The 14,822-nt window shown below is 44.1% G+C and overlaps 1 protein-coding gene across 3 annotated transcripts in view; it reads left to right on the forward strand.

Annotated features, from left to right (window-relative positions):
- Positions 1 to 12,632, forward strand: part of LOC141264870 (anterior gradient protein 3-like) — a 45,698-nt gene extending 33,066 nt beyond the window's left edge. For all 3 annotated transcript variants that reach the window (XM_073677258.1, XM_073677257.1, XM_073677256.1), the window contains exons 4-8: positions 6,216 to 6,268; positions 8,447 to 8,523; positions 9,031 to 9,094; positions 10,493 to 10,576; positions 11,264 to 12,632. In XM_073677258.1, coding sequence (XP_073533359.1) covers positions 6,216 to 6,268; positions 8,447 to 8,523; positions 9,031 to 9,094; positions 10,493 to 10,576; positions 11,264 to 11,313 — 328 coding nt within the window. In that variant the 3' untranslated portion in view covers positions 11,314 to 12,632. The remainder of the gene's footprint in view (positions 1 to 6,215; positions 6,269 to 8,446; positions 8,524 to 9,030; positions 9,095 to 10,492; positions 10,577 to 11,263) is intronic.
- Positions 12,633 to 14,822: the final 2,190 nt, after the last annotated feature.

The raw sequence follows: 14,822 nt of genomic DNA on the forward strand, positions 1-14,822 counted from the left end.
AGAAGTCTGTACATGACAGGTGACAGGTGGCAGGTGGGTCGGGGGTCTGAGACAGGGATTGTATTCAAAATTCAGTCGGCATCACTTTCTTACATTATTTCTTATGGATCTTTACAGGAGTTGTCCCCATTTTTTTGCTTTCCGTACACAACAGTTTCCCTAGAGATTCACATTCTTCTGGGAGAGAGCAGAATACCTTGAGAATATTTAGAAATCCTGCAAGTATCCGGCTCCCGCTGCTCGGCCTTGATGAATTATGTAGGAGCAAGAAGAACAAATTCTGTCCCTTTACAATAAATTTGATTATTAACCACTTAACTGCACTAGGCTACCGGGGATGTTATCATTAACCCAGTCATTACTCTAGCTCACCAGGGATGTTACCCTTATCCTAGTTATTGTCCTAGATGACCAGGGATATTACCATTAACCTAATCGTTTCCCTACCCCACCAGGGATGTTCATAGAATCATAGAATCATAGAATGGTAGAGTTGGAAGGGACCTCCTGGGTCATCTGGTCCAACCCCCTGCTCAAAGCAGGATTCACTAGATCATCTCAGACAGATGTCTGTCCAGCCTCTGTTTGAAGACGTCCATTGAAGGGGAACTCACCACCTCTCGTGGCAGCCTGTTCCACTCATTAATCACCCTAACTGTCAAAAAGTTTTTTCTAATATCTAATCTGTGTCTCCTCCCATTTAGTTTCATCCCATTGCTTCTAGTCTTTCCTTGTGCAAATGAGAATAAAGATGATCCTTCTACAATGTGACAGCCCTTGACATATTTGTAGACAGCTATTAAGTCTCCTCTCAGTCTTCTTTTTTGCAAGCTAAACATTCCCAAATCCTGCAACCGTTCCTCATAGGACATGGTTTGCAGACCAGTCACCATTCTGGTCGCTCTTCTCTGAACTTGCTCCAGTTTGTCGATGTCTTTTTTTAAAATGTGGTGCCCAAAACTGTACACAGTATTCCAGATGAGGTCTGACCAAAGAGGAGTAAAGACCGATAATGACTTCACGTGATCTAGACTGTATGCTTCTGTTAATACATCCCAGAATTGTATTTGCCTTTTTTGCTGCTGCATCACACTGTTGACTCATGTTCAGTCTATGATCTATTAGTATACCTAAGTCTTTTTCACATGTACTGTTGCTTAGCTCTATTCCTCCCATTCTGTATATGCTTTTTTCATTTTTATTGCCCAGATGTAGTACTTTGCATTTTTCCCTGTTAAAAACCATTCTGTTGGTTGCTGCCCACTGCTCCAGTTTATTTAGGTCTTTTTGAATCCTCTCTCTCTCTTCTCTAGTATTAGCTATCCCTCCTAGCTTTGTGTCATCAGCAAATTTAATCAGTTTACCCTCAATTCCTTCATCTAAATCATTGATAAAGATGTTGAACAATACAGGTCCCAGGACGGAGCCCTGTGGTACCCCACTTGAGACATTCATCCAGCTGGATGTGAAGCCATTTACAACCACCCTTTGAGTCCGATCACTAAGCCAGTTATGAATCCACCTAACAGTTGCCTGGTCCATTGCATACTTACTATAACTTACTAATAGTAACATTGCATGTTACTATTAACCCAGTTATTGCCACAGCCCCCTAGTGTTGTTACCATTGACTTAGGCATTGCCCTAACCCACTGGGGTATTACATAAAGAAAACCTATTTTCATGTGCCCCATTAATACGTATGGTCATCATAGAGGGGGGGGGCAGTGTAACAGCCAGAATGATGAGTTCTGCCCGCGGCTGCCTCGCTGCTCGGAGAGTGTTCGCTGGTCGGAGAATGTTCGCTGGTCGGAGAATGTTCGCTGGTCGGAGAATGCTCGCTGGTCGGAGAATGCTCGCTGGTCGGAGAATGCTCGCTGGTCGGAGAATGCTCGCTGGTCGGAGAAAGCTCGCTGGTCGGAGAATGCTCGCTGGTCGGAGAATGCTCGCTGGTCGGAGAATGCTCGCTGGTCGGAGAATGCTCGCTGGTCGGAGAAAGCTCGCTGGGTGGAGAAAGCTCGCTGGGTGGAGAAAGCTCGCTGGTCGGAGAATGTTTGCTGGTCGGAGAATGTTTGCTGGTCGGAGAATGCTCGCTGGGTGGAGATGTGACGTCCTCATTCTCGAAAGAGCCCCTTTTGAGTTTACCCTGGGTGATGGGGGGACTCGGCGTCGGGTCCTGTGATGAAGAGATGGGGTGCAGCCGTGGCCCGGACCCGACCCGTGCTCAGGGCCGTCACATGAAAAGGAAGACGTTGTGGGCTCATCCGGGTTGAGTGGCTTATTTAACGACTACGCCACCTGTGGTGCCTGGTGAAGGGTCACCAGTGCCGCTGCAGTCCGCCGAGGCCTGGTGTCATGGCGGCCTAAGTTCTCACTGCTCCCCACAGGCAGAGCAAGGCCTCGGGGCAGAGGGACAGGAAGAAGAGGGGAGGGGGGGCAGTAGTAGAGGAAGAACGGAGGCTGCGTCATGCGGTGTGGCGCAGGAATAACAGTCCGGAGGCCATAGGGGTGAACTTCCAAGGCTTTACTCACATAGCTGGCAAAGTAAGGCGACTCCCTGCTCCCCGCGGAGTCCTGCAGTCACCAGGGACGGGGGTCCGACAACCTCCGAGTAAGTCCAGCATTCAGTCGGGACCTTACGCCAGAGTTCCTGAACTACAGACCGAATCCTTTCCTGTACGTGTGTGTGCAAATAGGCCGGGTCTCCCTCTGAGCTCCTCTCAGAACAAGGGTACGGGTGGCAGCTCCGCTCCATCCGATACCCGGTGGGATCCTCTGGGCCTAACCGGCCTTTCCTGTCCAGGACGTTGAGTAGCAAGGTCGGGTGTCGGGGGCCGGTACCCCTCTTGCAGCCAGAGTCCCTCTGTATATATCAGCATGGCGAGGACAGGTGGCATACACCGCTCCGTCTGCATCCTGCCTGGGATCCATTTGCTACGGAGCCACTCTCTTAAGCTCCGGGCCTTCTTGATCCTGGTCCTTGGCCGGGTTGAGACATTCCTTGTCTGCAACCTACCTCTCGTCCAAGGCCAGGGTACGAGGGCTGTGTCCCTTGCCGGCGCAGGCCCACACAGGATCTGCGCTCCCGGAGGGAGGTCACATTACACACAGTAGTCTGACAGCACAGTACGACCACTAAAAGAGAGACCGACCAAGATCAAAGATGGCTTTTTATTAAATATGAAATCTAAAGTGTAACTAACTTGTAAGTTCTCCACCCTCACCCACTAACTGGTTCCTACCACTTTGTGTTCCCCAGTCTCCCTGTAACCAGGGGAGCAGCACCTAGTGCATACTAGCTCCCTCTGGTGGAGAAATGTGGTGTTGGATGCAAAGGGTTAGGTCCCGACTATCACACTGGCCTTACCTCAGAGGAGGAACACCACACTCCATTAGAGAAGTGCAGCATCCCTGCGGCGGTCGAACCCTCAGGGGCGCCACAGAGAAAGCTTGCTGCTCGGAGAATGTTCGCTGCTCGGAGAATGTTCGCTGCTCGGAGGAAGCTCGCTGGTTGGAGAACACTGCAATTGAGATTTTTAACTGGGGAAAAGCCAACTCGCCTAATGTTAATTACAGTCATTCATCCTGGACATGATAATTGTGAAGGAGAACACTGGAGAGATCACACAGATCCAACCGCTGCCACCAATTTGTCAGGGAAATGCAACTCAGCTGCCTCCAATCATCAGGACAATTACGCAATTGACTGACGAGTGATGGATGAGGCCGCAGCTACTTCCACTATTAGGCCGGTTATTGGGGAACACACAGTGAATGTATAGTATATACACCGATGATCCCAACTCATGGAATATATATATACATACACACACCCCGGTACGGTCACTGCCAGCTCCGCAATAACAAAAGGAACTAACTGTCACCACTAATCGTTTATACAGGACGATTGGACACCCGTTACAGGTAGCGTATGGCTTTTTAATTCGGAAAAATAGGCAGTGTTTGTAAAAATATACACATATATATATATATATCTGTATATACACTGTGTGCAGAATTATTAGGCAAATGAGTATTTTGATCACATGATGCTTTTTATACATGTCGTCCTACTCCAAGCTGCATCGGCTTGAGAGCCAACTACCAATTAAGTAAATCTGGTGATGTGCATCTCTGTAATGAGGAGGGGTGTTGACTAATGACATCAATACCCTATATAAGGTGTGCTTAATTATTAGGCAACTTCCTTTCCTTTGGCAAAATGGGTCAGAAGAGAGATTTGACGGCTCTGAAAAGTCCAAAATTGTGAGATGTCTTGCAGAGGGAGGCAGCAGTCTTGAAATTTCCAAACTTTTGAAGCGTGATCACCGAACAATCAAGCGTTTCATGGCAAATAGCCAACAGGGTCGCAAGAAGGGTGTTGGCCAAAAAAGGCGCAAAATAACTGCCCATGAATTGAGGAAAATCAAGCGTGAAGCGGCCAAGATGCCATTCACCACCAGTTTTGCCATATTTCAGAGCTGCAATGTTACTGGAGTATCAAAAAGCACAAGGTGTGTGATACTCCGGGACATGGCCAAGGTAAGGAAGGCTGAAAAACGAACACCTATGAACAAGAAACATAAGATAAAACGTCAAGAATGGGCCAAGAAATATCTTAAGACTGATTTTTCAAAGGTTTTATGGACTGATGAAATGAGAGTGACTCTTGATGGGCCAGATGGATGGGCCAGAGGCTGGATCAGTAAAGGGCAGAGAGCTCCACTCCGACTCAGACGCCAGCAAGGTGGAGGTGGGGTACTGGTATGGGCTGGTGTCATCAAAGATGAACTTGTGGGACCTTTTAGGGTTGAGGATGGAGTGAAGCTCAACTCCCAGACCTACTGCCAGTTTCTGGAAGACAACTTCTTCAAGCAGTGGTACAGGAAGAAGTCGGTATCATTCAAGAAAAACATGATTTTCATGCAGGACAATGCTCCATCACATGCATCCAACTACTCCACAGCGTGGCTGGCCAGTAAAGGTCTAAAAGAAGAAAAAATAATGACATGGCCCCCTTGTTCACCTGATCTGAACCCCATAGAGAACCTGTGGTCCATCATAAAATGTGAGATCTACAGGGAGGGAAAACGGTACACCTCTGGGAGCAGTGTCTGGGAGGCTGTGGTGATATCTACAGGGAGGGAAAACAGTACACCTCTGGGAGCAGTGTCTGGGAGGCTGTGGTGGCTGCTGCACGCAATGTTGATCGAAAACAGATCAAGCAACTGACAGAATCTATGGATGGAGGCTGCTGAGTGTCATCATAAAGAAAGGTGGCTATATTCATCACTCATTTTTTTGGTTTTTGCATGTCAGAAATGTTTATTTCTAAATGTTGTGCACTGATATTGGTTTACCTGGTGAAAAGAAACAAGTGAGATGGGATTATATTTGGTTTTTATTAAGTTGCCTAATAATTCTGCACAGTAATAGTTACCTGCACAAACAGATATCCTCCTAAGATAGCCAAATCTAAAAAAACCCCACTCCAACTTCCAAAAATATTAAGCTTGGATATTTATGAGTCTTTCGGGTTGATTGAGAACATAGTTGTTGATCAACAATAAAAATAATCCTCTAAAATACAACTTGTCTAATAATTCTGCACAGTGTAGATAGATAATAGATGATAGATAGATAATAGACACAGATGATACAAAATCTGAACAAAACATTAAACATGGCATGGATAGCATCATCCATATGACCTATATATTGGAGGTGTTTGTCCGTGCTTACAGTGATGTGAGTGAATGCATCATGTTCATCCCTTCTCTACTATAACAAAAATATATCTCCCATAATATCGGATTGATGCAACCCCAATATTCATCACTGACCACTGGCTCCAAAGTGTCTGAGATAATTCCTTTGAACAGAGGAAGCCTCTGCCCCGGGAAGTGTACTGCTCCACCTCTGAGTATACGAATTCTAGACTTGGGTGCTGGCTCTCAGAGATCCCCTGTTGTAATTACCTGCTCATGACAGGAGGTCCTACTTCAATGGAAGTTGAAGTGTCAGCTTTTTAATCCCATATGTTCAATGTGAGGGTGATATGTCCCCTCTCTGGAGATGTCTGTATGGATTTTACAATTTTAATTTTTCTCTATAACAATAATGGAAAAAAAAATTAATTAAATAAAAGTTCAGTTATTCTTTAGTGGAGTTTTCTTTAGTAAACAGTGGACCTGACCTGTCCTGTTCTCTTGCAGTAACAAACCTCTTATGGTGATTCATCATTTAGAAGATTGTCAGTATTGTCAAGGTAAATCTTCTATGGAGAAAACATTTTATTTGACTACTAAAGTGATTCAACTTTAAGAGAGAATAATGGTCTATGGAACTAAAATCAGTGCCAACATTTATATAGAAATGATTCACAGAAAAAATGAAGTCCTTATTGCATGTACATACATTACATTACTGATCCTGTACTGATCCTGAGTTACATCCAGTATTATACTCCAGAGCTGCACTCACTATTCTGCTGGTGCACTCACTGTGTACATACATTACATTACTGATCCTGAGTTACCTCCTGTATTATACTGCAGAGCTGCACTCACTATTCTGCTGGTGCAGTCACTGTGTACATGCATTACATTACTGATCCTGAGTTACATCCTGGATTATACTCCAGAGCTGCACTCACTATTCTGCTGGTGCAGTCACTGTGTACATACATTACATTACTGATCCTGAGTTACATCCTGGATTATACTCCAGAGCTGCACTCACTATTCTGCTGGTGCAGTCACTGTGTACATACATTACATTACTTATCCTGTACTGATCCTGAGTTACAGCCTGTATTATACTCCAGAGCTGCACTCACTATTCTGCTGGTACAGTCACTGTGTACATACATTACATTAGTGATCCTGAGTTACATCCTGTATTATACTCCAGAGCTGCACTCACTATTCTGCTGGTGCAGTCACTGTGTACATAGTTACATAGTTTATAAGGCCGAAAAAAGACAAGCGTCCATCCAGTTCAGCCTATTTCTTGTGCACTGCAGCTATTCCGCAGCATTGATCCAGGGGAAGGCAAAAAAAAAAAAAAAAAAAAAAAAAAAAAAAAAAAAAAACATGCGGTATAGGCCAATTGACATCATTGAGGAAAAAATTCACTTCCCGACACCAATCTGGATTAATTAACTATCACTAAGCATAAGATGTAATTTTATTGTTCTCAAGAAAGGCGTCCAGGCCTCTCTTGAACTCATTAAGTGAGTTGGACATCACCACTTCCTCTCCCAGAGAGTTCCAGAGTCTCACGGCTCTGACCGTAAAGAATCCCCTTCTATGCTGGTGCAGGAACCTCCTTTCCTCCAGACGCATAGTGTGCCCCCTCGTCTTTGTCACCATCCTTGGTATAAACAGGTCATGGGAGAGATCTCTGTACTGCCCCCTGATGTATTTATACATGTTTATGAGGTCTCCCATGTTTATGAGGTCTCCATTACATTACTGATCCTGAGTTACATCCTGTATTATACTCCAGAGCTGCACTCACTATTCTGCTGGTGCAGTCACTGTGTACATACATTACATTACTGATCCTGAGTTACATCCTGTATTATACTCCAGAGCTGCACTCACTATTCTGCTGGTGCATTCACTGTGTACATACATTACATTACTGATCCTGAGTTACATCCTGTATTATACTCCAGAGCTGCACTCACTATTCTGCTGGTGCAGTCACTGTGTACATACATTACATTACTGATCCTGAGTTACATCCTGTATTATACTCCAGAGCTGCACTCACTATTCTGCTGGTGCAGTCACAGTGTACATACATTACATTACTGATCCTGAGTTACATCCTGTATTATACTCCAGAGCTGCACTCACTATTCTGCTGGTGGAGTCACTGTGTACATACATTACATTACTGATCCTGAGTTACCTCCTGTATTATACTCCAGAGCTGCACTCACTATTCTGCTGGTGCAGTCACTGTGTACATACATTACTGATCCTGAGTTACATCCTGTATTATACTCCAGAGCTGCACTCACTATTCTGCTGGTGCAGTCACTGTGTACATACATTACATTACTGATCCGGAGTTACATCCAGTATTATACTCCAGAGCTGCACTCACTATTCTGCTGGTGCAGTCACTGTGTACATACATTACTGATCCTGAGTTACATCCTGTATTATACTCCAGAGCTGCACTCACTATTCTGCTGGTGCAGTCACTGTGTACATACATTACATTACTGATCCGGAGTTACATCCAGTATTATACTCCAGAGCTGCACTCACTATTCTGCTGGTGCAGTCACTGTGTATATTGAGCTTCTATTTGAGCAGTTGCACATTATTGCCTCTCATTATTGATCCCCATCAGTACAGGACAGATATATGACGACCATGTTAACCCTTTGTGTGAATTCATAAATTAATTGTTCCATTGTTTCTCTCAGCCCTGAAGAAAGCTTTTTCTGAAAGTGAGGAAATTCAAGAATTGGCAAAAGAAAACTTCATCATGCTGAACCTCATGGTAGGGGGATGACTCCTGCATTGTCATGTAGAGAATGAAAGCCATTAACTAACAAACTAACAACTATGGATGAGAATGGCGCCACCTGCAGCCCTTTTTTTAAATATCATCAGCCCTTTAATGGCCGCAGTAATGCACTCTCCTCTCCCCTTTATAGATTCCTTTATCGCACTTGTAGTAGAACATAAACAATCGTGTCATTTTTACACCACCCCCCCCCCCCCTCCAGAATTGCAAAGTTTTGAGAGCAGCTCCCCTCCCTGACTGCGGGGGGCAGTATTTAGACATGCACCCACTTTGCACATTTGCATGCCTGACCCCTTTAAAGTCCCACAAATAAATAGGCCAGGTGGGTGGTTGGGTATAATTTGGGCGTTAATCCTTTACCAATTTCTGATTCCAGAAGTTTTGATCCATATAAATGTGGGGCAGTGGGGGTAGAAGGGAGATGTTTCTGCATGACATATAACGCCAGATTAAGATTAATTCTAAAACTTAATTTTTCAGCACGAGACGACGGATAAAAACTTGACGCCAGATGGTCAGTACGTGCCCAGGATCCTATTTATTGGTGAGCAGAAACCGTGACTCCATATTAATATATAATTCATATTAGACTCCTCCGTATTCGGTAGGAATACCCCTGTAATCATGTCTTCAATATTTGACTTACTCTTATGTCCAGGGTCAAGTGCAGGTGCACAATGTACAGCAGGCTCAGGAGCTGAGCCAGCTCCATCCCTGCTAAGTACTGGCTGTGCTATACTGCTGCTATCTGCCTGCTACAGCAGCGATCAGAGCCAGCTCCTATCACCGCTGTTTAATGGGTTAAATTCCGCTGTCAATGCAGGTTCATAAAGTAAAAATGAATAAAAGATGCTTAAAAACAAAAATTGCAAAAATATAAAAAAAAAAAAGGTTTAAATCGCCCCTCTTTTCAACTAATAAAGAAATATATATATATATATATATATATATATATATATATATATATATATATATATATATATATATATATATAAAATCTATTAATTGTATCAGACTGTAGCAATCTAATCTGTTAAAATATACATTTTTTGAAAAAAAAAATAAAAGTGAAAGAATTGCTGTTTTTCAGCCTCCTCCTCCCTCCCGGAAAAATGCAATAAAAAGGGATCAAAACTTAAATTTCTCAATTTCTCCAAATTGTTCCAATAAACTGCAGCTCAGTGCGAAAAAAAAAAAACAGTCCTCATACCACAGCATCTAGCAGAAAAGTAAAAAACACTACGGATCTCAGAAATGGCGCCACAAACCAAATGGTGGTTTTTGTTTTTCTTTTTTTTTTTTTTTTTTTTTTTTTTTTTACAAATATTTTAATTTTTAACCACTTAATCGCACTGACCGGGAGACTCAGGCATAATAAACACTAAAAAAAAACTAAAAATAAATAAATAAATAAAATGTTTTAATTTTTTTTTGTGTCTTTTTTTTCACCATTTTTACAACGGAATTTTTTTTCCGGTTTCCTCTTCCATTGTGTAATAAAGTGAATGGCGTCTTTCAAAACTACAACTCGTCCTGCAAAACAAACAACCCTCGTACGACTGTGTGGATGGAAAAAAATGCAAAAGTTCTGCTTCTTGGAAAAAAAATAAATAAATAAAAAAAATTGCCTGGTTGGGAAGGGGTTAAATCCCTGGAATACGAGGTTGATACATTTGTTGCAACATTCTATAACTTTATTGCCGCACTTGTTTCTTTTTTTTAGTAACAGTTGTAAAATGTGGCGCCCGTGGTGATGAATATGGGGATCACAGCAGGCGTCACTCCAAACGGGACAGGTGCAATGGGCTCCCGTTCTTCAGGGGCCCCATGACTGCCTTCCGGTCTCTCATGCAGGGGGCAGTGAAAGTTGCATCTTGTTGTCTGATACGTCACTGATCATAGGGTGTGCGCTCATGGGGCCGCTCTGTTCTTCTTCCTGCAGATCCCACCCTTACAGTCAGAGCCGATATCACCGGACCTTACTCCAATCGGCGTTATACGTATGAACCTCAGGACGTGGCCTTGTGTAAGTCATATGTAACATCTAACACAACCCAAACCTACAGCATAATTCAATGTTACAGACTTCAGAGCTGCATTCACAATTCTGCTGATTGTTAGTGGAAACAGTCAGCAAGCTTGTTGTCAGACACCATCCTGACAGCTTAGCCGGGCTCCTGTATTGCAGGGGAGCAGTAACCGAAGTCAGATGATTCCTACATCTTTATAGTGGTCTGATATCCAAATTTTTAAAGGGACACAACCCAAAAATGTTGAATACAGAAATACAGAAGTCAGTGTTTGTACTTGAGTGTCAGCTATTGTTCTATGATATCAGCCAATTTAGGACTTTTGTAATCCGGCTCAGTGTTATTATTGGACAGGTATCAGACTGATAACCACAACATAGTAACTTTATTACACAGTAAAGACTTTTTTACATTGGATATTTGACATTTCTCAATGCCCCTCCCATGAGGAGCGGACCTCACATTTCTTATTATATTTACCCAGAGAGCAGATGTTTATACTGTGCTGAATGCTGCCCCCTGCTGGGTAAATCAGTTTTCATGAGACATAGGAAAAGGGAAGTGACAAATAATCCCAGCACATTTTTAACCCTTTAGCCATTGACAACTATCAGCAAAAGATGAGTAAATGAAGGGAACAAGTATCCAACAAAGTGTATCTAATCCTTGTTCATTTTTCCTAGTGATAGAAAACATGAAGAAAGCGTTACGTCTTGTTAAGCCCGAGCTATGAGCCACCACAAGGGGGACCCATCGCACCAGAAATCCTGTTTTCACCGGTCTCTCTGAACCCCGTATTGGATTTTTGGTGTCATGTATAACTTTTCATCTCAGAAAGGAGTAAACCGCTTATGAAGACAATTTTCATTTTGAAAGCGGTTCACCATCTAAAGTTTTTTTGGGGAGAAAAATCTGATTAGTATGGCAAACGCTCAGTTGGCAATAAGATTATATATAGTATACAGTTTAGCTCCCTCTAGTGGTGAATGCAGGCTGATACAATTATATTCACCAGTGTCTTCCAACTAAAGGCATTTACTGCTATCCTGACAGTTGGGAGTCTGACTTCTCGGACCCCTGCCAGTCCTGAGAATGACATACCATAGTCCCAATATGCTGGTGGAACTAATATTTCCATAAGTTAAAGGGGTATTCTCATGTTATTACATTGATTTAGTCAGACAGCATGAAAATAAGCAAGTTTACAATTGACTTGCTTCTTTTCTATTTGCTGTCCTTCTCCTGCAGAGCTTCTATCTTTCAAAGTCTTTCAAAGTCTAAAGCTTATTTCAATGGAATTCATCCAGCAGATCCTGGCCGAGTGTACGCAGGTAGTTACCTCCAAGGAGATGAGTTGACTCCTAACATCCCAGCCACCTCTCTCCAGCCCATTATTTTCTATACAGCAATTATCTGTTCACCTTCCTCTCAGCTCCTGACAAGCTGCTTTTATAAATTTTGCAAAATCACCAGACCGCACTATCTGGTTGCTTCCAGAGCAGGTCTCCTAATCAGGGCTCTGACTTACCTGAGCTGTGTGTTTGTTCAGATGCTCTGTTATTTCTATGTACATACAGTGATAAACAGTGTAGACTCAGAATAAACCACTGATAGCTGAATGTGTTATAGCTAAACCTGTGCTGGGCTTTATAGTACTACTAATACTTCAGCTCTGCTACCAGAACTGTCAGTCAAGGAGGAGCGTCCGCCCTGCCAGAGACCAGGAAGTGAGGAGACTAATGAGACTTCAGAGCTCTGAGCTGCTCATGAGATAACCTGAGAATACGCCTTTAAAGAAGCAGTGGTCTTGCATGCGCCCCATCACTCTATTTAGACTGGATACTTTGGGATCAGTGGAGAACAACCAGAGGACGCGCACAAATTTTAAGGGATTTTGTATGAATATATTCTTATTTTGGCCAAACTCCAAAAAGTTATAATACTTGTCATTGACACATGTCTGCACCTATGGCCGGTCTTACTCATCAGATTTTACAAATGGTTCTTTCTGTGAAGTTTAGGGGGAAAAAAAAAGAATAAAAAAAATAAAATTCTAAAAAAATAAAATAAATTCATTCTTGTACAAATGAATAGAGCCGACACTGACTGCAAGAAGAAGGGACAACGGCACCTCCTTTATCACAAACATTGGGGTTTAACGGATTCATTATGTACCTCACACTGGTGTACCCGCAGCAGCGCATCATCCACAGATCCCCCCCATAACAATATGCCCTTCACAGATCCCCCATAACAGTGCATCATCCGCAGATCCCCCATAACAGTGTATCCTCCACAGATCTCCCATAACAGCGCGTCATCCACAGATCCCCCATAACAGCGTGTCATCCACAGATCCCCCATAACATTGCATCATCCACATATCCCCCATAACAGCGCGTCATCCACAGATCCCCCATAACAGCGTGTCATCCACAGATCCCCCATAACATTGCATCATCCACATATCCCCCATAACACTGCATCATCCGCAGATCCCCCATAACAGTGTATGCTCCACAGATCTCCCATAACAGTGCATCATCCACAGATCCCCCATAACAGTGTATGCTCCACAGATCTCCCATAACAGCGTGTCATCCACAGATCCCCCATAACAGCGCGTCATCCACAGATCCCCCATAACAGTGCGTCATCCACAGATCCCCCATAACAGCGCGTCATCCACAGATCCCCCATAACAGCGTGTCATCCACAGATCCCCCATAACAGCGCGTCATCCACAGATCCCCCATAACAGCACGTCATCCACAGATCCCCCATAGCAGCACGTCATGCACGGATCCCCCATAACAGTGTGCCATCCACAGATCCCCCATAACAGTGTGCCATCCACAGATCCCCCATAACAGAGCGTCATCCACAGATCCTCCATAACAGCACGTCATCCACAGATCCCCCATAACAGTGCATCATCCACAGATCCTCCATAACAGCACGTCATCCACAGATCCCCCATAACAGCGCGTCATCCACAGATCCCCCATAACAGTGCGTCATCCACAGATCCCCCATAACAGTGCGTCATCCACAGATCCCCATACACACGTCTCCCATAAGTGTGTCATTAGCCACGTTGACCCTCAGACCCCCCCCAGTCTCGGCTCTTTCTCAGTAATATGAATCCCTAGAAATCTGAGTAAAATGTGGTAGATCTGTGGACGATGAACTGGAGGAACAGGATCCCGGCAGATCCGTCTCGGCCGCTGCAGGGTGTTGGCCGCTCCAGCAGATGTTAGCGCTGACAATCTCCGTATATTTCCTATTATGACACAGGCAAATATTTGTACAAGATGAGAACAAAGACCATATCGCCCGGGTGAGAGTGGGGCGAGCAGAGTTTAGGACACCTCAGCACTGGGGCGCGGACACGACACCTTACAGCCGCCCTACAATAACGGCGAGTCAGCGTAGAAGGCTCCGGATGTATTCAGTAACGCTGAGGTGTCCCAGGACTCCAGGGACCGGTCCGCAGTCACCAGTCATAGATTAGGGAATTGTATTCTAAGCGATTCTCCAGGGGGCAGCTCCATGTAGGAGAGCAGGGGCAGAATACACGCTGCCCTGAGTGGTGCCTGCACTCTGCTGACTACCCTGCAACGCTATGGGATCATTGTGGGACTGCGATAGAAAAGGGCGTCCTTCCATTCAGGGTCATCCACTGAGGGGGGCTCTTTAATAGGCAGCGCCCTGTGCATCACCCGCCCCTGCAGAAGTCCTTGCACCCCAGACCTGTGACCACCATGGATCTCTACTTTACTTGTGTAGTGCAATGATGTATGCACTGAACTCTATTGTGAATAGAATATTTTACATACGGTGCTGTAATTTGGTCACAGTGTGGCGGTATTTTGTGACGGCTGTATGGCGGTATTATTTGAGTGCTGTATGGCGGTATTATGTGAGTTCTGTATGGCGGTATTATGTGAGTGCTGTACGGCGGTATTATGTGAGTGCTGTGTGGCGGTATTATGTGACTGCTGTATGGTGATATTATGTGAGTGCTGCATGGCGGTATTATGTGAGTGCTATATGGTGGCATTATGTGAGGGCTGTATGGCGGTATTATGTGAGTGCTCTATGACGGTATTATGTGAGAGCTGTATGACGGTATTATGTGAGAGCTGTATGGCGGTATTATGTGAGGGTTGTATGGCAGTAATAGGAATCATGCTGTACAGTTAATGAAACACTATACTCTGTATAATTTATGCTGTGTAT

This window comes from Phyllobates terribilis, unplaced genomic scaffold, assembly GCF_046119375.1.
Source record: "Phyllobates terribilis strain yellow unplaced genomic scaffold, ASM4611937v1 Scaffold_4__5_contigs__length_816908805, whole genome shotgun sequence".
Lineage (NCBI taxonomy): Eukaryota > Metazoa > Chordata > Amphibia > Anura > Dendrobatidae > Phyllobates > Phyllobates terribilis.